The following is a 23,959-nucleotide window of genomic DNA, read 5'->3' on the forward strand; positions in this document are numbered from 1 at the left end:
ATTCAGGGAGCTATAAATTCAGGTTGAATGAAAAGGGGATTGGGGAGTGTGTTGAGAAGATGTCCTTGTCATTCTCCTTAAGGCTGCGTAGCCATTGCAGGCTTTGTCAGTGTGCTCTGTTGGAGATGAACGCTGAGCACACAAGGGAAAGTGATCCTCTCCTTCTAGCAGGAATCCTCAGCGGAAGGGCTCTGCCCTCCCCACAGGTTTAGAAAATCACATTCAACCTTATATTCTTGTAATATTATCTGAAGTATTCCTTTGAATTTAGATCTTTAAAAAGAGAAAACCCAAACCTAAATGAAGATGTGGTGTTGATAAGAGCTTTACGAGACTCCAATTTGCCAAAATTTCTCACAGATGATGCTCTTCTGTTCAGGTAAGTTTCTGGACATTACCAAGTAAAGCATGGCTATCATGTAGAAGCAAATGGTAGTCTTATCTTCAATTATTTCTTTCTCTAACAAGCTGAAAACTTTCTCATCTTTTCTGGAGAAACTTATTTTGCGGTTTAAGAAATACTCTTAAAGATATTAAAGTTTGGGCATAATTTCAATCATTTATGTTTTTTAATCAAAATGTTAATCACCGGACTATGTGCTATACAAATTAGCATTTGGCCATAAGTTCCTGATGTAAGAGAAGTTTCTGACTCCAAAAAAGTCAGACCTGGGTCTTAACATAAATATGATTGCTTTTATCCATTTTGTTGTTTGTTATGTAATTTTAGATTTCTCCAAGTTATACATGTATGTAGTGCATGTAAAAAGAAAATAGTTTCATAAATTGGTCTCATGGAAAGCAACAGTCCCCAGCCTTTCACCAACTCCCACTTTCCAAAAACAATCATTTTCCAACTCTTTTATTTAGTTTTGTTATCCCCCTCCAAAGTTCTTAACACCACATTTATGCCTTTTTTTTTTTTTTTTTTTTATTTCAGTAGTTGCCCTAGATTTTGCAAGACACATTTACAACTAATCTAAGCCCATTTTCAATTAACACTATACCATTTCACGGGAAATGTGAGTACCTTGTAATAACAATCCATTCCTCCCTTCTATTCCAATTCCTCCCTTCCATCCCTTGTGACATTGCTGTCATTCATTTTACTTATACATGAGCATACAAAAGCATATATATTATATACACATAGGCATACATAATTAAATACATTGTTGCTATTACTATTTTGAACAAACTGTTATCTGTTAAATCAATTAAGAATAATAAAAAGGTTTATTTTTTGTTTTTTGCTTTGTTTTTTTGAGATGGAATCTCCCTCTGTCACCCAGTCTGGAGTGCAGTGGCATGATCTCGGCTCACTGCAACCTCCACCTCCCTGGTTCAAGCAATTCCCCTGCCTCAGCCTCCTCAGTAGCTGGGATTTCAGGCGAATGCCACTACGCCCAGCTAATTTTGTGTGTGTGTGTATTTTTAGTAGAAACGGGTTTTCACCATATTGGCCAAACTGGTCTTGAACTCCTGACCTCAGGCAATCTGCCCCCGTCAGCCTCCCAAAGTGCTGGGATTACAGGTGTGAGCCACAACACCCAGTCAAGAAAAATGAAAGTTTTTATTTTACCTTCGATCATTCCTTCTTCTGTGCCCTTTTTTAGGTAGATCAGAGTTTCTGACCTATGTTATTTTCCTTCTCTCTAAATAATTTCTTGTAATATTTCTTACAAGGCAAGACTACTGGCAACAAATTTTCTCGATATTTATTTGTCTGAGAAAGTCTTTATTTTTCCTTCACTTTTGCAGGATAATTTCACAGAGTACAGAATTCTAGGTTGATGGGGGTTTTCTCATATGTTTCACTCCATTCTCCTCTTGCTTGCGTAGTTTTCTGAGAAGTCAAGTGTAATTCTTATCTTTGCTTCTCTATAGGTAAAGTGGGTTTTTCTTTCCGTCTGGCTTCTTTCTATATTTTTCTTTATCTTTAATTTTCTATGGTTTTAAAATGACATGCCTCAGTATAATTTTTTGATATTTGTCCTGCTTCGTGTTTTCTGAGTTTCTTAGATCTAAGATTTGGTGTGTGACATTAATTAGGGGAAATTCTGTCATTATTCTTTCAAATATTTCTTCTGGGACACAGGGAGGAGAGCATCACACACTGGAGTCTGTTGTGGGGAACTAGGGGAGGGACAGTGGGGCATAGGGAGTTGAGGAGGGATAACATGGGGAGAAATGCCAGATATAGGTGACAGGGATGGAGGCAGCAAACCACATTGCCATGTATGTACCTATGCAACAATACTGCATGTTCTTCACATGTACCCCAGAACCTAAAGTGCAATTAAAAAAATATATATATATATGTATATATATATATATATATATATATATATATATATATATACACACACACACACAAATATTTCTTCTGTTCCTTTCTCCCTCTCTTACCTTCTGGTATTCCCATTGCACACATGGTACTCCTTTTGTAGCTGTGCCGTGGTTCTTGGGTATTATGTTGCTTTTCCAGTCTTTATTCTCTTTTCAGTTTCAGAGGTTTCTATTGAGGCACCCTCAAGCTCCGAGATACTTTCCTCAGCTGTGTCCAATCTACTAGTAAGTCTATCAAAGGCATTCTTCATCTCTGTTATAGTGTGCTGATTTTTTATAATGCATTTCTTTTTGCTTCTTTCTTTGGCTTTCCATATCTCTGCTTACATTGCCCAGCTGCTTCGGCATGCTGTTCATTTTATCCATTAGAGCCTTTCACATATTAATCATTGTTGTTCTAAATCCCTGTCCGATACTTTCAATATCCCTCCCATGTCTGGTTGTACTGCTTGCTCTGTCTCTTCAGATTGTATTTTTTGCCTTTTAGTATGCCTCACAATTTTTTCTTGATAGCTGGACATGATGCAGTGGTTAAAAGGAGCTAGGACAAAGGTAAATTGGCCCTAAGTAATGTTGTGGTATGGTGCAGCAGGAGGGAAAATGCTCTATTGTCCTAGGATTAGGACTCAGTCTTTTAATGAGCATATGCCTTTGAACTGTAAGCTTCAAAAGTGTTTCTCAGTTTTTTCTCCCCCTGTTAGGTGATACAGGGTGGCAGAGTACCCTAGAGTTGGGTTTTTCCTTCTCCCAATGAAAGGCCAGAGCCAGCTGGAGTTGATATTTCCCTTCCCCCAGGTCTGTTAGGCTCTGACGAAACTCTAGCAGGTTAGGCTCGGTCAACTCTCCTGGCTTCTTCTTAGGAAGAGCAGAGTGCTCCTGCCTATTTCAGAATGGTTTCTTTTCCCCTCCCCTGCCAGAAGCATCAGGGGATTTCTTTCTTTCTTTTTTTCTCAAATGTGATTCTTTTTTTTCATTTCCAACTTTTAAGTTCAGGGATACATGTGCAGAATGTGCAGGTTTGTTACATAGGTAAATGTGTGCCATGGTGGGTTGCTGCACAGATCATCACATCACCTAGGTATTCAGTCCAGAATCCACTAGCTATTCTTCCTGACCCTCTCTCTCCTCCCACTCCCCACCCTCCAACAGGCTCTTGTGTGTGTGATTCCCCACCATGTGTCCATGTGTTCTCATCATTTAGTTCCCACTTATAAGTGAGAGCATACGGTATTTGGTTTTCTGTTCCTGCATTAGTTTGCTAAGGAAAATTGCCTCCAGCTCCATCCACGTTTCTGCAAAGTTTATAATCTCACTCCTTTTTATGGCTGCATACTATTCCATGGTGCATATGTATCACATTTTCTTTTCTTTTTTTTTTTTTTTGAGACAGATTCTTGCTCTGGCACCAGACTGGAGTGCAGTGGCATGACCTTGGCTCACCGCAACCTCCACCTCCTGGGTTCATGCAATTCTCCTGCCTCAGCCTCCCGAATAGCTGGGACTGCAGGTGCATGCCCCCACACCCAGCTAATTTTTTTTAATTTATTTTTAGTAGAGATGGGGTTTCACCGTGTTGGCCAGGATGGTCTCCATCTCTTGACCTTGTGATCCACCCACCTTGGCCTCCCAAAGTTCTGGGATTACAGGCGTGAGCCACCACACCCAGACTATACCACATTTTCTTTATCCAGTCTACCATTGGTGGGCTTTTAGGTGGGTTACATGTCTTTGCTATTTTGAATAATGCTATAATGAACATACATATGCATGTGTCTTTATAATAGAATGACTTCTATTTCTTTAGGTATATACGCAGTACTGGAATTGCTGGGTCAAACGGTAGTTCTGTTTTTAGCTCTTAAGGGAATCACCAAACTGCTTTCCACAATGGTTGAACTAATTCACACTCCCACCAACAATGTAAAAGGATTCCTTTTTTCTCCACAACCTTGCCAGCATCTGTAGTTTTTTTAGGTTGTTTTTTTTTTTTTTTTTTTGACTTTTTAATAATAGCCATTCTAGGATGGGTACAGTGGCTCACAACTGTAATCCCAGTACTTTGGGAGGCCGAGGCAAGCGAATCATTTGAGGTGATCCAGCCTGAGACCAGCCTGACCAATATGATAAAACCCCATCTCTACTAAAAATACAAAATTGGCCAGGCGTGCTAGTGCACGCCTGTAATCCCAGCTACTTGGGAGGCTGAGGCAGGAGAATCTCTTTAACCTGGGAGGCAGAGGTGACAGTAAGCAGAGATCATGCCATTGCACTCCAACCTGGACAACAAGAGTGAAACTCTGTCTCAAAAAAATAATAATAACAGTAATAATAGTAATAATAATAGCCATTCTACATGGTATGAGATGGTTTCACATTGTGGTTTTGATTTGCATTTCTCTATTGATCAGTAATGTTTAGCCTTTTTTCATATGTTTTTTGGCTGCATCTATGTCTTCTTTTGAGAAGTGCCTGTTCATGTATGTTGTCCACTGTTTAATGGGGCTGTTTGTTTTTTCCTGTAAGTTTAAGTTCCTTATAGATGCTGGATGTTAGAACTTTACCAGATGCATAGATTGCAAAAATTTTTGCATGATGGGATTTCTCTCAGATATTTACTCCAAGAACCTGGTTGAACTCCTAGAGGTAAAACTCACAAAAGATGTGCCCCTCCACCCTGTGACTGAATGCCTCTGGAGTTTTTCACTCTCAGACATCTCCACATGTAGCCTCAAGCAATTTATCAATTACAGTTCACATTTTCCTGCCCTGACACTGGCTTTCATACTAGTTAGCTGTGATCCTATGTATGTGAATGTCTGTGTCTCTAATGTTGAGGGCAGAGGTATCTACAGGCATACCTCATTTTATTTCACTTATTTGACTGCAGTTCACAGATATCGTGTATTTTACAAATTGAAGGTTTGTAAACCTTCATCAAGCAAGTTTATCAGCACAGTTTTTCCAACAGCTTGTGTTCACTGTGTGTATGTGTGGCACATTTTAGTAATTCTCACAATATTTCAAACACTTTTATTATTATATCTGTTGGATCTGTGATCAGTGATCTTTGATGTTGCTATGCAGTTGTTCTGGGAGCACCACAAACTGCATCCATACATGACAGCAAACTTAATTGATAAATGTGTGTCCTCTGTCTGCTCCATCGACAGCCAGTCTCCCATCTCTCTCCTCTTTGGGCCTCCCTCTTCTCTGAGACAATAGTATTGAAATTAGGCCAACTAATGACCCTACAATGGTCTCTAGTGTCAAGTGAAAGGGAGAGTCACACATCTTTCACTTTAAATCAAAAGCTGGAAACAATTAGCTTAGTGAGGAAGGCATGTCAAAAGCCAAGACAGGCTGAAAGCTAGGCCTTTTGTGCCAAATAGCCTAATTGTGAATGCAAAGGACAAGACATTGAAGGAAATTAGAAGTGCCACTTCATTGAATACATGAATGACAAGAAAGAGAAAGTAACCTTATTGCTGATATGGAGAAAGTTTTAGTGGTCTGAATAAAAGATTAAAGCAGCCACAACATTCTATTAAGCCAATGTCTAATCCAGATCAAGGCCCTAACTGTCTTCGATTCTGTAAAGGATGAGAGCCTGGTGAGAAAGCTGTAGAAGAAAAGTTCAAAGCTAGCAGAGATGTGACTGAATTGCTGCAATCTCATAATAAAACCTGCATGGATGAGGAGTTGCTTCTTATAGATTAGCAAGGAAAGTCAGTCTGTTTGTTTGTTTGTTTGGAGATGGAGTTTTGCTCTGTCACCAAGGCTGGAGTAGAGTGACACAATCTTGGCTCACTACAACCTCTGCCTCCTAGGATCAAGAAATTCTCCTGCCTTAGCCTCCCAAGTAGCTGGAATTACAGATGACGCCATCACCCCTGGCTAATTTTGTATTTTTGGCAAAGACAGAGTTTCACCATGTTGGCAAGATTGGTCTTGAACTCCTGGCCTCAAGTGATTAGCCTGTCTCAGCTTCCCAAAGTGCTGGGATTACAGGTGTGAGCCACTGTGCCCAGCCAAAAGTAGTTTCTTGAGGTCGGATCTACTCCTGGTGAAGCAGCTAGCTTCAAACTTCTTTTCCTAGCTAGCTTCATGAAGTTTCCTTCATGAAGTTGAAGCAAAGAAGCCATTTTCATAACATAAGATACGAGGTAAAGTAGCAAATGCTGATGTCAAGGCTGTAGTATGTTATCCAGATCTAGCTAAGAATACTGATGAAGGTGGCTACACTAAGCAACAGATTTTTAATGTAGATAAAACACCCTTCTATTAGAAGATGATGCCATATAGGACTTTCATAGTGAAAAAGGAGAAATCAATGCCTGGCTTCAAAGCTTTAAAGGCCAGGCTGACTCTAGTCAGGGGCTAAAGCAACTGGTGATTTTAAGTTAAAGCCAGTGCTCATTTACCACTCCAAAAACCCTAGGACCCTTAAGAATTACACTCAGTCTACTCTGCCTGTGCTCTAAAAATGAAACAACAAAGCCTGGATGACAGCACGTCTGTTTAGAGCATGGTTTACTGAATATTTTAACCGTTTTCCCATTTGCCCCAAGAGTACTCACTGGCAGCACTTGCAGCTGCAGAATTTAACCCGAGATAACTTTGCCATGAAATATCTCACTTTTACTATTATTTTCACATTGCTCTAGTATATTGACTTTGGAAACAAAAGACATCATCATTCTATAGCATTCTTTTTTAGTAGTGGTATTTCCACTTATAAAACATAGTAATTCTTGATCACTGAAAATATCAAATCCTAGAAAGCATAACATTTCTATGCTTGATGTTACCATCTTTTTCATAATTGTTGGCCAAAGTTTCATCTGATGAATCTGATTTTTCCAAAATAGATGGCTCTGATGATTTGGATGATTCTAATGTTAGTTCTGTTTAGAAATAACTCTAAGAACAGTTTTATATTTTATTTTCACACTGAAAAGCAGTCAAATTTGCTTCAGCCTCGAAGAGTGTGTTTATGTAAAATTAAATGAGTACTGGCAACAAGCTGCCCTTTTTTGTTCTAAGTGAGAAAAGGGTTAAACCCACCATTGAGAGCTATTGCTCAGAAAAAAAGACACTTTCAAAATGTCACTGCTCATTGGCAATGCACCTGGTCACTCAAGGCGTCTAAGAGAGATGTACAAGATGATGAATGTTGTTTTCATGCCTGCCAACACAACATTCATTCTGTAGCCCAGGGATCAAGGAGTACTTTCAACTTTCAAGTCTTATTATTTAAGAAATACATTTTGTGATACTATATCTGCCATAGATGGTGATTTCTCTAATAGATACAAGCAAAGTTAATTTAAAAACCTTCTGAAAAGGATTCATCATTCTAGATATCATTAAGAACATTTATTATTCATGGTAAGACAGCATGCCAACGTTAACAAGAGTTTGGAAACAGTTGATTCCAACCCTTATGGATGATTTTGACGGATTCAAGACCTCAGTTGAGGAAGTAACTGTAGAAGTGGTGAAAATAGCAAGAGAACCAGAATTAGAAGTGGAACCTGAAGACATGACTAAATGGCTGCAATCTCATGATCAAACTTAAATGGATGAGGCATTGCTTCTTATGGATTAGCAAAGAAAATAGTTTCCTGAGATGAGATCTATTCCTAGTGAAGATGCTGTGAATGGTGTTAAAATGACAACAAAAGACTTAAACTATTACATAAATATAGTTAATAAAGCAGTGGAAGGGTTCAAGAGAATTAACTTCAATTTTGAAAGTTCTGCTGTGGGTAAAATGCTGTCAAACAGCATCACATGCTACATAGATACTTTTCATGAAAGGAAGAGTCAATGAATGTGGCAAACATTATTGTTGTCTTATTTTAAGAAATTGCCACAATCACTGCCACCTTCAGCAACTACCACCCTGTTCCGTCAGCAGCTATCAACATTAAGGTAAGACCCTCTGCCAGCAAAAGGATTACGACTTGCCGAAGGCTCAGATGGTCATTTGCCTTTTTTAACAATAAAGTGTTTTTAAATAAAAGTATGTACATCTTTTAGACATAATGCTATTGTATGCTTAAATGACTACAGTATAGCATAAAGATAAATTTTATATGCAGTGGGAAACAAAAAAATGTATATGAGTTGCTTTATTGCTGTATTCACTTTATTGTAGTGGTCTGAAACTGAACCCCCAACATCTCTGAAGGATGCTTATATATAAATATATGATTAAGTTTCACAATAAATGGTAATACCATGTTTATAATAGGAACTGATACTTTTATCATGTTCTTCCTTTCTGATGCTCCAAGTTTGCTTCTTTCATCATTTTCTTTTTGCTTAGAGAACTTCCCTTTAGCCATTCTTTGTGGCAGATCTGCTGGCTACAAATTTGTTCACTTTTCATTCATCTGAGAATGTCTTGATTTCCCTTCATTACAGCGGGGTATTTTCCCTGGGAATAGGATTCTGGAGTGACAGTTCTTTCAGTACTTGAAAGCTGTTGTACCACTTCCCATGTATATGAAACCATAAAAAGGAATGAGATCATGTTCTTTGCAAGGACATAAATGAAGCTGGAAGCCATTATCCTCAGCAAACTAATGGAGGAACAGAAAACCAAACACTGCATGTTCTCGCTTGTTAAGTGGGAGCTGAAAAATGAGAACACGTGGACACAGGGAGAAGAGCAGGGCCCGGAGCCTGTCGGGGGTGGGGGGTACGGAGTAGTGGTCCTGCCTGTGGGTGGGGCGGGGAAAGGGAGAGAATTAAGGAAAATAGCTAATGCACGCTGGGCTTAATACCTAGGTGATGGGTTAATAGGTGCAGCAAACCACCATGGCACATGTTTACCTATGTGACAAAACTGCACATGTACCCCAGAACTGAAAATAAAACATTTTTTTAAAAAGGTGTTGTACCACTCCCTGTCAGCCTGCATGAATTCTGCTGTCATTTTATGTTTTTTCCCTGTTGGTAAGGTGTCTTTTTTTTTTCTTCTGGCTTCTGCTAAGATATTTTTTCTTTGTCTTCCGTTTTTAGAAGTTTGACTATGTTGTGTCTTCACATGGATTTCTTTGGGTTTATCATGTTTGAGATTTGATCAGCTTCTTAAATCTGCAGGTTCATGATTTTTGGCAAATGCCTGACATTTTCAGTCATTATTTCTCTGAATATTTCTTCAGCTCTTTCATCTTTCCCCATCATTTGAGACTCCAATGACACAAGTGTTAGATCTTTTGTTATATTTCCATAGGTCCCCAAGGTTGCTCATTTCTTTTTTCAGACAGTTTTCTCTATCTTGTTCAGATTGGATAACTTCTATTATTCTGTCTTGCAGTTTGCCAATTCTTTTTTCTATCCCTTCCATTTTGCTCTTGAAACCATCTATTGATTTGTTTTGTTATTATATTTTTCCAGTTCTAAAATTTCAAATAGGCTCTTTGTATATTCTTTTTTTCTTTTTTCTTTTTCTTTTTTTTTTTTTTTTTTTTTTTTTTTTTTTTTTTTTTTTTTTTGGCTGAGATGTCCTTATATTCTTTTGTTTCTAATGTGTTCATAATGGGTCCTTAAAACATTTTTACAATGTGTATTTTAAGATAATGATCTCACCTGTGTGTAGTCACATGTACCTATAGTCCTGGCTAGTCAGAAGGCTGAGGCAGGAAGATTGTTTGAGCCCAGAAGTTCAAGGCCAGCCTGGCCAGTATAGTGAGACTCTATCCCTTAAGAAATAAAACAAATTTGTCAGACAGTTTTAACATCTCTCTCATCTCAGTGCTAACATTTGTTGATTGTCTCTCTTAATTTACTTTGAGATCTTTCTGGCTTTTGATATGTTGAATCATTTTTATTGAAGCCTACTTATCTAAGGCATTATGTCATGAGACTCTAGATCTTATTTAAACTTGTTTTAGCTGGCCTTTCCTGATGCCACACCAGCAAGAGAAATTAGAAATGCAACTTTGTTACTGCCAGATGGGGATAGAATTCAACCTCTGTTGACATCTGTTGGGAGCAGTCATTTCTGCTGTGTAGGGGTGGGAGTTCCAGCTCCCGCAGCAGTCGTCCCGTGATAATGTTCTGGATAGAACAGTAGAAGCGCCTTATTACTGCTCACCACATGACCTCCACTGATGCCACAGGGGAAGACAGCTTTATTACGCCTGGACAGTGGTAAAAGTCCTGACACTCCACTGATCCTCCTCTGATGCCACCCATCAGAGAGAGGGAGGGATGCTCCATTATTCCTGGGTGGGGCTGGAAGTCCAAGCTTCCCATATGGTCTCCACTAATACCAAAGGGGGCATCATTACCTCCCAGTGAGGATGAAAGTGCTGTATCCCTATTTGGCTTTCTCTAACACCATGAGAAAATGAGGAGAGGAATTTGGGGAAACTTGTTACACCCTAGCTAGAGTGGAAGTCTGGGCTCCACATTCAGTCTCTGCTGGTGTGGGTGGGAATAAATAGCTCAGGATTTTTCTGTGATGTTTGGTTAGAGTAGAGCAGTTATTGCCTCAAAGTTTTCTGTCTTGCTGGGCTGCCCCTTCTCGGTCCTTTGAATAAAGACAGTTAGCTTTTCCTGGGGCTTTAAAAAAAAAAAATCTGTGCCCATTGGCATTTCTGGATTGCCAGGATATAAAAGACAAAAGGACACAAGGGACTTATCACAATGTTATTGCTTGCATCTTAAGATACCTAGCCAGTCTGCTTTCTCTCTACCTTTCAGAGTCTTCTTATCTTTATTTTACTTACACATAATTTACAGGGGTTTTAGTTGTACTTAATGGAAGGAATAGGGAAAAGTAAGTCTGTTCTCTCTTCCTGGAGAAAGAAGTTGGTTGGCACTTTCATGTATTGCTTTTAATACATTTGTATGTTTACAGCTGTTGCTTTTTCAATTGGTAATATATCATGAGCATCTTTTTGTCATGTTAGTATATATGCATGAATCTATTTTTTTTTAACAGCTGCTAGATTGCTATTATATAAGATTGTACTTTGAGACATAGTAAACCTACAGATCTACTTTAATGTGAAAGGTCATATATGGACATTTAGATTTTTCCTAATTGTTTTCTATTCTAATGATGGACATTCCTATACATATATCTTTGCACATGTATGATATTTCTACAGGGAGATTCCTGGAAGCAAGTTTCCTAGGTCATAGGGTTTGCACGTTTTTAATTTAAATGGATTCTCTCAAGTTGTCCTCCAAAGATGGCTTACCCTTTTACATTTACATAAGTGATTTTATGAAGGCGCATATTTTCCCATAAGTGTTTTAAAGAGAGGCCAAATGCAGTAGCCTATTTTAATATTCATTTCTTTAACTATTAGTGTCATTGGGCATCATTTTCTATGTTCATTATTCGTTTATAATTATTATTCTTGAAGCATGTTCCTATTATACTCTTACTTACTGATTTATAGAAACTCATAACCTATATTTGACATAAACATTGGAAATGTTTTTCTAAGTCTCTCATTCATGCTGTAAGTTTGTATATAAATCCTTTTATCTCACAGAAGTTTGGGGTTTGTCTGTTTTTATTTTTCACTCTGTCAACATTTGTTTTACAATTATAGATTTCCTGCCTTTCTTAGAAAGACTACCTTACCACAATGTTGCAAAATTTATCTCTTATACTTTCATCTAGTACTTTCATCGCTTTATGTAAGATTTTAACTGTGTCACAAATGTATATGTGTATATAATGTGAGGTAAAGATTTAGCTTTTTTTTCCGTATAGAAACAGTCACATTTTTCCTTCCTCCCTTTCTTACCTAATCTAATTTTTATTTGTATATTCACCTTATTTTTCTGAATATTCACATACAGCTAGCAGTATATGTAGGTGATTTTAGGAAAAATTGAGCTAAAATATAATTTTCAAATAATTTTAAATTTTTTAATGAGATATTTTATAATTTTTTAAATAAAAATAAGTTCATCACCTATATGTTTGGTATATGCCATGTACTGTGGGAAATACAGAAAGAAACATAAGAGATACTGCTTACTCCCAAAAAGCTCCTAATATACTTAAGAACATTGGTCGACTATACAGGAAACAAACAAAATCATATGTAATATCAGACAAATGATAGATTCTGGTACAGCACGTAGGACAAACTAATACTGTACATGCTCAGAAGAGAAAGATCAATGAGAAACAATAAGACTCATAATATTTCATTTATTGTAACAAATATGGGGAAATATCAATGACCAGTTATTTCTAATTAATTTTATTTTTGTTTTGACAGTGGAATCATATCAGATCTTTTTCCTGGGGTCCAAATTCCAGAACATGATTATGGTATTTTACAGTCAACAATTGTGGATGTCATGAATGGACAAAATCTTCAGCCTGAGATGTGTATGGTTAGAAAAGTGATACAGTTTTATGAAACTATGCTAGTAAGGCATGGTGTTATGTTAGTTGGGCCAACAGGCGGTGGCAAGACCACAGTTTACCGAGTACTAGCAGAAACTTTAGGAAATTTACAAAAACTTGGGATAGAAAATCCCTTTTACCAGGCAGTTAAAACATATGTTCTCAACCCTAAATCAATTACCATGGGTGAATTATATGGAGAAGTTAATAACTTAACCTTGGAATGGAAAGATGGTTTGATGGCACTAAGTGTCCGAGCAGCTGTGAATGATACTTCAGAAGACCATAAATGGATCATCAGTGATGGGCCAGTAGATGCTCTTTGGATTGAAAACATGAATACAGTGCTGGACGATAACAAGATGCTTTGCCTGGCTAACAGTGAGAGGATTAAACTCACACCTCAAATTCACATGCTTTTTGAGGTAAGTGTGCACATTACTGTGGAGTGAAATAATTCATTAAATTGGCATACCATCATTACTTTTTTTCTCACACTGATGTAGCCTTTACTATCTATAATGTCTATTATTATTCTCTGTTTACTTATTAAGTTATCCTTTTGTAATAGATTATCAGTCCTGACAGTCAAAGTCTCAAATGTTCTTGTCTCTATAAATAGGAAGAACAAAATAAATTCTGGCTTCCTTAGCACTTGCTTTCCTTTGGAGAGAGAGACAGAGATTTGAAATGCATTTCAAATTAAACAATTATTATATTTAATAAGAATAAATTATCCCACTGTGATGTGAATATTTGATGAGGAATTGGAAGAGGAATGTGGACCAAGCACAGCTACAAACATTATGAAGGTTACCATCTGTGCTATATTCATTCATCAAATACTGATTGAATGCCTACTGTGTGATAGGGATTCTAACACAGGAATGAAAAGAATAGAGAAAAGCAAAGAGAATAAAGAAAAAAATACCTATTCCTGCTCATAGGATTTGACAGTATCCTCCTATACTTGTGGGAATTTTTTTCACCTTATACCTCATGTAACTTTCCTCTTCCATTTCTAATTACGTATTGCTCTCCCACTCTCTTCCACACAAAGCCTTTCAGTGTTAAGTTAGACTTTAAAAGTGTGAATCATTTTAAAAGTGTGAACACTGAAGTTGAATAAATAAGGAAGCATCATATTAGCTGTTTCCTGTTCAACTTTCTTCAACTTTAGGTGCAAGATCTGCGGGTTGCCTCCCCTGCAACAGTCAGTCGGTGTGGAATGGTGTTTGTGGATCCTGAAGAACTGAAATGGATGCCTTATGTTAAAACTTGGATGACAGGTATTTCTGAAAAAGTAAGTGCAACCAGATATTCCCCAATATCTCCATCTGTCAGGACTCACACTACCTTCAGATGTACAAATAGTAGGTTAAGGATTCATTGTTCTTGATTGAGGGGACTTCATTATTTACCTAGTACTCCCTAAGAATTCAGGAATCCTTCAGGAATGTTTATCTACTCCCCAAATCTGTCCCCATTCCTTGTTATCCCAGCCTGCCAGCCTGCCAGCCTGCCTACTCACCCTGCCTCCTGCCTATTCTGGCTGGCTTCTCCCCAGACTACAAACACAAGCCACTTTTTTGGGTCCCTAAAAACACAGCTACAACAGCCTGAGGCATTGAGACTTTGATGAAAGCTTTGTAGAAAGAGGGAAACACAATGAAGAAAAAGAATATTTAAGTCCAGACACTAACCGTCATTGCTTTTGGATTTTCAGAGCCCCAAACAACCAAAGATAAAAGAAAAAGCAGTTTACATCCTACCCCAATTGTAGGTTCATGACCCAAGACACATTCTAGCCTCAGAGGTATAATTCCACCCAAAGTGAAGTAAAGTTTATATATTATTATTCAAAACAATTTAGTTTCATACTACCTTCTGTAGCCTCTCCATTCTAACATTGAATTTTTCTCTTTACCTTAACAAGTAGTCCTTTGAGATGTTTCCCCCTATCTCATCCCCTACTCCGAGTAAACCATCTTCTTCTCTGCCTCTTCCCCTCCAAAGATGAGGCAGAAAACTATTGTTTTCCTCCTTTTTAGGCATCCACATTTTAAGAATATTATGGTCTAGTCTCAGAGTATCTTATTATATAGAAAGTAATTCTCAGAATTGAGAGCTTATCATTGGCTACCTTAAATTTTTAAACTTTTCTGAATTCACTTTTTAAAAAATTAACAGACTATTTTATGCTTATGGCAGTTTTAAATTTATAGAAAAATTGAACAGAAATGAGAGTCCTCATGTACCTCCTCTCCCCCAAACAGTTTCTCCTATTATTAACACTTTGCATAAATGGTGAACCAGTATTTACACATTCTTATTAACCAAAGTCCATAGTTACGTTAGAGTCACTCTTTGTGTACAATTTATATGTTTTGAAAAATGCATAATGTCGTGTTTCCACCATTATAGTATCAGGCAGAATAGTTTCATTGCTCTAAAAATCCTCTAAACTCCACATATTCATCCCTCCTCTCCATCCCTAAACCCCTGGCAACCACTGATCTTTTTACTATCTCTATAGTTTTACCTTTTCCAGAATGTCATACATTTGAAATCATACAGTACATAGCCTTTTCAGACTGGCTTTTTTCACTTGGTAATATTCATTTAAGGTACTTCCATGTCTTTCTGTGGTTTGGTAGCTTATTTCTTTTAGCATTGGATAATATTTTATTGTATGAATGTACTACAGTTCATGTACCAGTTCACCTACTGAAAGACATCTTGGTTGCTTCCACGTTTGGGCAATTATGAATTAAACTCTTAATAAGCATTAATGTGCAGGTTTTTGTGTGGACATAGTTTTCACCATATTTGGGTAAATACCTAGGAATGTGGTTGCTGAATCATATAGTATATGTTTAGCTCTGTACAGAACTGTCAGAATATCTTCTAATGTGGCTGTATCATTTTGTATTCCCACCAACAGTGAATGAGGATTCCTGTTGCTCACATCCTTAGCATTTGGCATCGTCAGTGTTGTGGATTTTATCCATTCTAATGTGCATGTAGTAGTATCTTGTTTTAATTTGCAATTTCTAATGACATATGGCTTGAGCATATTCTCATATGTTTGTTTGCTCTCTATGTATCATATGTCGTGAGGTGTCTATTAAGGAAGGTCTTTAGTCCATTTTTAAGTTGGATTGTTTGTTTTCTTATTGTTGAATTTTAAGAGTTCTTCATATGTTTTGAATTCAATTCTTTATCAGATTATATCTTTTGCAAATATTTTCTGCCAGTCTATGGCTTGTCCTTTTATTTTCTTAACCATACTCTGGTTTCTCTTCAGATTGAATAAATATTTCATCTTCTATTCTCTTTACAACGTCCTTCACAGAGTAGAAGTTAATTTTAATGGAATCCAACTTACTGGTTTTTTTTTTTTTTTCCTCATGGATGGTGGCTTTGGTGTCATACCCAAAAATTCACCACCAAGCCCAAAGTCATGTAGATTTTCTCCTGTTATCTTCTAACATTTTATATTTTGTGTTTTACATTTATTTTCAGTTAATTTTTAGGCAGGTTTAAGGTCTGTTTCTAGATTCTATTTTTTTTTTTTTTTTTTTTTTTTTTTTTTTTTTTTTTTTTTTTTTTTTTTTCTTTGGTATATCCAGTTGTTCCAGCACCACTTGTTGAAAAGACTGTCCTTTCTTCATCAGGTTGCCTTTGCTGTTTTGTCAAAATCAGTTGACTACTTAGGTCTGTTTCTGTGCTCTCCATTCTGTTTCATTGATCTATTTGTCCATTCTTGCACCAATACCCACTGTCTTGATTACTGCAGCGGTATAGTAAGTCTTGAAGCGGGGTAGTGTCAGTTTTTCAAGTTTGTTCTTTTTCTTCATTGTTGTGTTGGTTATTCTGGGTCTTTTGCCTTTCCATATAAACTTTAGAATCAGTTTGTCAATCCACAAAGTAACTTACTGGAATTTTAACTGAAATTGTGTTGAAGTTATAAATAATATAAGGAAAATTGACATCTTAAGACTATTTAGTCTTCCTATCCATGAATGTGATATTTCTCTCAATTTATTTAGTAGTTCTTTACTTTTTATAGCTTGTCTTATATAAATCTAGTACATACTTTGTTATATTTATAATTAATTTTGGCACTAATATAAATTGTGTTATATTTTTAATTTCAAGTTCCAGCTGCTGCTTACTGATGTATAAGAAAATAATTGACTTGTATATGTTAACCTCATATCCTGCAACTTTGCTATGATTGCCTATGAGTTTCAGTTTTGTTTTGTTTTGTCAATTTAGGCAGATTTTCTGTATAGACAATTATGTTATTTGTAAACAAAGACAGTTTTATTTCTTCCTTCTCAACCTTTATACCTTTTACTTCCTTTTATTGTTCCATTGCATTAGCTAGGACTTCCAGGACAACGTTGAATGAGTAGTGAGAGGGGCTAAGTTCACTTTTAAATCTTTAGAAATTATTTGTCTATCTTACATTGATATTAAAATGTTATCTTCTTTGTTTCTTCTTTTTCATTGTTAATAATGGTGAAAAACATCAATATAGAAGAGTGCATGAAATATATATAGGCAGCTTAAGAAATAATTATGAAATTAACACCTTTGAATCAATTGCCAGACCAAGAAATAGAACATGATCAACTACATATAATCTGCCCCATGTATCCCTTCCCAGTCATAAAGGGTTTTCTTAAAATTTAATTTGTTTAGTATGTTGTGATAGTTATAGCCTTTGGTCTAAAAGTCACTGAATATATAGAAATATTCAGATTTTAACCAACTTGTTTCTAAACTTTATTATATAAAGTCTTGCTAAACTATCATTTGTTTCATTTTCAGCTGAATGAGGAAACCCAAGAATATATATTGAATCTTTTCCAACGTTATGTTGATGAAGGTTTACATTTTATCAATAAAAAGTGTGGCCAAGCAATTCCACAAGTGGACATTAGCAAAGTTACTACACTCTGTTGCTTATTGGAGTCCCTGATACTTGGGAAAGATGGAGTTAACTTGGCAATGGTATAAGGCATCTTCTTACTGCTATGAGGCTAGAAAAATTAGATTATTGTATAAATTCTTTGCAAAGAAATGACTCCATTCTAAAATATAATCATTTTATTTTTATGTTAATTTTACAAGGAACTAATAGCTACTATTACATTCATAGAATCTCAAAGCTAGAAGGAACATTAGAGTATATAATTTATTCCACTACTCAATTTTGATTTCTCTTATGGTCTACAACATATTCCCAATACAACATATTCTCAATCTGCTTACTTACCTTCATGCAGGCATTAAAAAAATTATAACAATCGGTTGAAAAACAAGCTTGGACTTTTTTCCCCACATATTCCTTCTCATTCAATTTTTCATCAGTGGTTGTAATATATAGCCATAAGAAAACACTACTCTGTGAAACATTGAATGAAGCATAAGAAGCATACACTGTGCCCATTTAAAAATATGTAAGTCTAAATGAAATAAAAACATCTTAACACTTTGCAGCTTAAAATTCTTTTTATGTTTATATATAAAATATTAACTCTGTTTCTCTTTATTCTTTCAGGAACAAATAAAACTGAACACTATACTATGTCAGACTTTTGTATTCTGTTATTTATGGGCTTTGGGTGGAAACCTAACTGAACACTATTGGGATTCTTTTGATACGTTTATTAGAACACAATTTGATGATAATCCTGATGCTAGGGTAAGAACCAAATAAATTGTATTTTAACATAATAATTCTGAATTATTAAAATTAAATTTTAAGGTTAAAACTTTAAGAGCTTTAGTTCTACTAAAAATGTAATGTGTACACTAAGCTGATTCCTAAAATTATTCAAGTTTGTCCAACCATAGTTAACATTTATCATATTTCATAAGTTAGGAGTACTCTCCCTGTCATATGAAAAAAAGTAAGATGTATAAATATATAAAAACTCCCTACTATAAACAAATATTGAATTCTAGTTAGTAAATTTATTTTTCACAGGTTGATTGGTTAGCTATTTTGAATTGCTAGATGGTACTTGCTGTATATTCTAAGATTGACTACATAAGTAAATGTATTGAGAATAATGGTAATGAATTTCTCACCGTTAGAGAAGGGATTTACGAATATGGAAGGAGGAAAATTAGAATACACTCTGTATTATTGCATTGGAATTGCAGGCCTCAGTACTCACTGATACTCAAAATGTTAACATATATACATATAAATGTTTGAAAATTGCCTGGGCACATGGCTCACATCTATAATCTCAGCGCTTTGGGAGGCCAAGTTAGGAGGACCACTTGAGGCCAGGAGTTTTAGACCTGCACAAATATAGCAAGACCCTGTCTCTACAAAAAAATGTTTAGTAGCCAAGCTCCATGTTGCATGCCTATAGTCCTAGCTACTCAGGAGACTGAGGTAAGGGGATTGCTTGAGCCCAGGAGTTTGAGGCTGCACTGAGCTGTGATCGTACCACTGCACTCCAGCCTGGGCAACAGAGCAAGACTCTGTCTTTAAATAAGTAAATGTATGAAAATTGGTGTGTGTGTGTGTGTGTGTGTGTGTGTGTGTGTGTGTGTATAAATTTTCTAGTCTATGTGCTGAGAGGAACTAGACATAAAGATATCTTGATAACAGCAATGAGCATATCTAGTATACTTATTTTTAAATACTATTGTCATTCTCCACTAAAGGAAATGAGAAATTCTTAGTAAAATAGTTGATTTCAAGACTGGATCAGGGAAGATAGAAAACAACTATTGTATGTCACACAGTAAAAAAGTGCTCAAAGAATGATGTGACATGTTAAAAGAACACAGAAGGAAGTTTGAAGGGACTTCCACTGGTCAAAACTGGATAGATTTTAGCATCAAAATCAATAATCATAGCATAGGATCATAACCCTTTTAATAATAATACTCATAATAAAAATGTGCATGACTAAATAAGTAGGAAGAAAGAAAAACTTTTTCTGATAATCACCTTGCAACCATTTTTGTAATAATTGATTTAGGTGGGAATCATCAATGGATACTAAAACTAATGGGTGGAGGTTTCATGATAAGCAATATTTACATAGTTTCAAAGTATTTAGTAAAGAAAAAAAAACCTTGTAAACAGTACCTTAGCTATATGATCAATTTAGCTTAATTAACATTAAGACATTCCTATGCCTGCCTCCTGATATGGGACACTGTGAAAGATATAATCTTGCTTCTGTGATAGTTCTTTTAAAAATATGTAACTTGAATCTAATCATGAGGATACACCTAGAAAACCCAAAACAATGAATATTTTATAAAATAAACTGGACTATATTTTTCAAATATGTCTTATGTCATAAGAGACAAAGTTGAGAGACTTTTGACTAAAAGGAGATAATTAAATGCAGTACATGACCCTGGATTGGATCTTAGACTTGGAAAATATAGCTATAAATAATATTATTAGAAAAAATGGCAATATTTGAATATCAAATGTAAATTAAATAATAACATCTCAGTATTCAATAAATTTTATTTCTTAAGTATTTTTTTAAGTATGTTCTTTGTCTTCAACCTTGCTGCCTTTGGATAACCCAGGTTCTTATCATTTCTTCCATGGGCTATTAAAATAACCTATTTAGTATTCCTTTGCTTTTGCTCCAGTCCTATCTAATTCACCCTTTCTACCAGTATTTTTTAAATTAAAGATCACAATCTATTAACTGGTCATGAAATCAAGTGAAAGGGTCACAATCCAGTTTTTAAAATGGAAATATCCTCTATTACAACTTTTTGTCAACACTATATTGGAGAGTCTAGCCAGTGCAATAAGGCAAGAAAAAGAAATAAAACATATAAACTTTGGAAAGGAAGAAGTAAAATAGTCATTTCCTGCAGAAAAAAATGGCTGAACATATAGAAAATCCTAAAAAATCTACAAATGATTATAATTAATAACGAAATTAGTAGGGCCCTTGGATATAAGGTCCACAAATAGTTAACAAGTGAAAGTTTAAAACAATACTATTTACAAAAGCAACAAAATACCAAGGACTTAGGAATAAAATCAATGAATGATGTGAAAGACCTCTGCTGAAAATTGCAGAACATTGTTGAGAGAAATTTTAAAAGATCTGTATAAATGGAGAGATACACTATGTTCGTGGATTGAGATACTATTATTAACTTATCAGTTCTTCCCAAAATATTTTTAAGATTTTAGGCAACTTCAATCCCAAAATCCCAACAGATTTTTTCTATGAAATCTGACAATCTCATTCTAAAATTTATATAAAAATATAAAAGAGCTATAATAACTAAGATAATCTTGAAGGAACACACATTTGGAGAACTTAAACTACATGACTTGAATAATTCACGACAATAAAACAGCAGCAATTAAGAGTGTGGCATTGATGAGAGTACAGTCAAATAGACAAACTAGTATTGACAAAGAAGTAGAAGAAAGAAACTTTCCGAGTTGCTGTACATGTTCTATGATTTAATCTAGGGTGATTATATTAACATTTACGTATGTTAAAACTCTCTAAAATGGACTCTTAAAATTTGACCAAAAAAATTATGTATACCTTGAGTTTTAAAAAAAAAAATAGAAAGTAGAGTGAATTGCACGTAGTAGGGATAAATATTTTACACGTTTGTAGATACACATATGTATGTATTTACAGAGTCAATGAAAAATTAATTTCTTACTAAAAGTCACTGTCAAATGAGCTTAAAGCAACTCTGGTGCTGCCATTGCAACATGAAGTTTCTCTGTACAGCTGCCAGGATGAAACTTCTGAAATGCAATCTAATTATGTTACTTACCTACTTAGAATCCCTCACTGAACTGTTGCTCTCAGATCTTTAATAAGTAAAGCTTTTTATAATGTGGCCCATCTGTATTTCTAGCCTCATCTCACTGTATGCAATGCTCTCATGGCATCAGACTTCTAATCCTGTTTTTTCAGTCTGAATCTTGACCCCTTCTTTCCCACCGCTATTCCATCCCTTTTTTGTCCATCCGACACCAGTTTGTTCTTCAAGTCTGAGCTGTAGCATTATCACCCCTGGAATCCTTCCTGAATCTCTAACCATCACCATAACTTCCCTGCAAATAGAAATGAGCAACCCCTCTGTGCGTGTGTGTGTGTGAGTGTGTGTGTGTGTGTGTGTGTGTGTGTGTGTGTGTGTGTGATTGTTATAAACTCCTTTAGAGACCTTATTTCCCCATGGGTATTAACTGAAGTGCTTATGTCCCCCAGGGGGGATTACCAGGTCATTGAAGACAGAGGCTGGGTCTCATTCAGCGTTCATCCTCAGCATCACAGACGGTATTTGGCATGGAATAAGCCCCTGACTGTTAAATTTAATTAAAAATGCTTTACAATTCTGACATGGGTTTTAATATAATCAATATAACAGATATTTTAATGCATTGTGTTGCATGATTTTGTTTAAATAACTAGTCTCAGATACCTAAATAACTATGTCTCTACAAAGAAAAAAGAAATCCAAATCCATTTAGGTTTTGTGACTACCTTTGTTTCTGTGTGAATGTATCTACTACTGTGTGTCAATATTGCCTATAGCCTATTGAAAGTGGTGTTTAATTTTGTACTTTAGCTTCCCAGTTCTGGTGATCTGTGGAGCATTCATGTGGACTTTGACACCAAACGGCTGGATCCCTGGGAACGAATCATACCTACCTTCAAATACAACCGAGATGTTCCATTTTTTGAAATGCTTGTCCCCACAACTGATACAGTACGCTATGGATATTTAATGGAAAAACTACTGGCAGTCAAGCATTCTGTGTTGTTTACTGGAATAACTGGAGTAGGCAAGGTAGGAAACTTACATCAAACAAGAAGTTCTTTCCAAAAATGAGGGTGTGGTAGACATAGAAATATCAGCACCAGAAGTAATATTAATTCTAAGAGGAATTATTTTTAACTTTTAGCACTTTATTAGGAAGAACATTATGCTGAATCTATATTGATCCTGGGAATTGTTCCAAAGTTTGCCGGTTTCTGAATACATTTTTTGGAGTTGATATTATATGAACTAGAGGGCCCTGTAGGCCTGCATTTGTGTTTAGGGGCTTTTATGTTTTATCTCTTGGTATTTTGGGGGCTACCACTGCACTGGTTGGATGGCAATTGGCCAGGGGAGTATGCATTCCCAAGACTGTTGATGGAGATCAGCCCATCCCCTCCTGCCTGTTCATTTCTACCTGATACAAAAATGATATCCTTGACTACTTGGGTTTTTTTGTTAAAGTAGAATGGAGGAGGAATATTGATGGTTTGGGCTTCTATGTTTTGGAGAATCCACATAAACAGGACTTCACTGTTTCCCCAAAAAGAAATTCTAAAAGAAATTTGGATCTTTCTGTGACTCTTTCCATAAATTGGCTTAAAGAGTAGCCAAGATAGATTTTGGTATGAAACTAAAATAAAACTTTTTGCTGAGATAGTGCTGATTAGAATATCTCTTTGGTTCTGAAAAGAATAACTAAATGGAATCTCCAGTAAGAGAAAGCAGACATTTTAAGCTGGCTTTAACCCCTCTTTTTATCCTGTTTCTTACCCATGGTACCAAATTATTACAGATATAGACAACTGAAAGAGATTATATTTATGTGATGTTAATTAACTTATTTTTAATTTAAGTCTGTGATTACAAAAGGATTGCTAAATAAAATTCAAGAATCAGCTGGCTATATCCCTGTTTATCTGAATTTTTCTGCTCAAACTTCATCTGCAAGAACACAAGAGATCATTGAGTCAAAATTGGAGAGAAAAAGAAAAAATATTCTAGGTAAGAATCATCGTTTTAGTTTGTCCCACACAAATTATTCATTAAATTAATAAATAACATAAATAGTGCATGTAATAAAATGACAATTGGATATTTTATTTGCTTAATTTACTTGTAAAGATGATTCTGTTTATGGCAATTTATGCTAGCTATGTAGATGTCTTAGTGTTACCAAGCAAGTCATTTATTTCTATCATCACCTTCAACTCAGAACATCTTCAATATCTGCCTCTCCATGGCTCTATCTCTCTCCACTCAGGTTCTTCCAACATGTACTGATTTCCCCTTATTTAAAACAAACAAACCTGAGTATATCTGGCACATTGAGTTATCTGAACTCAGTGAGGAATAGGCATGAGACTGTTTTGATTTTTAATTCAGTCAGTACTTTCAGCCAGGTTTTTT

General features: G+C 35.8%; 1 protein-coding gene across 1 annotated transcript in view; it reads left to right on the top strand.

Annotated features, from left to right (window-relative positions):
* Window positions 1–23,959, top strand: part of DNAH6 (dynein axonemal heavy chain 6) — a 303,318-nt gene that overhangs the window by 123,257 nt on the left and 156,102 nt on the right. The window contains exons 33-39 of the mRNA XM_037733599.1: window positions 272–379; window positions 12,612–13,167; window positions 13,923–14,045; window positions 17,582–17,764; window positions 18,315–18,458; window positions 22,358–22,579; window positions 23,407–23,554. Coding sequence (XP_037589527.1) covers window positions 272–379; window positions 12,612–13,167; window positions 13,923–14,045; window positions 17,582–17,764; window positions 18,315–18,458; window positions 22,358–22,579; window positions 23,407–23,554 — 1,484 coding nt within the window. The remainder of the gene's footprint in view (window positions 1–271; window positions 380–12,611; window positions 13,168–13,922; window positions 14,046–17,581; window positions 17,765–18,314; window positions 18,459–22,357; window positions 22,580–23,406; window positions 23,555–23,959) is intronic.

This window comes from Cebus imitator, unplaced genomic scaffold, assembly GCF_001604975.1.
Source record: "Cebus imitator isolate Cc_AM_T3 unplaced genomic scaffold, Cebus_imitator-1.0 Scaffold539, whole genome shotgun sequence".
In the NCBI taxonomy this organism is placed as follows: domain Eukaryota; kingdom Metazoa; phylum Chordata; class Mammalia; order Primates; family Cebidae; genus Cebus; species Cebus imitator.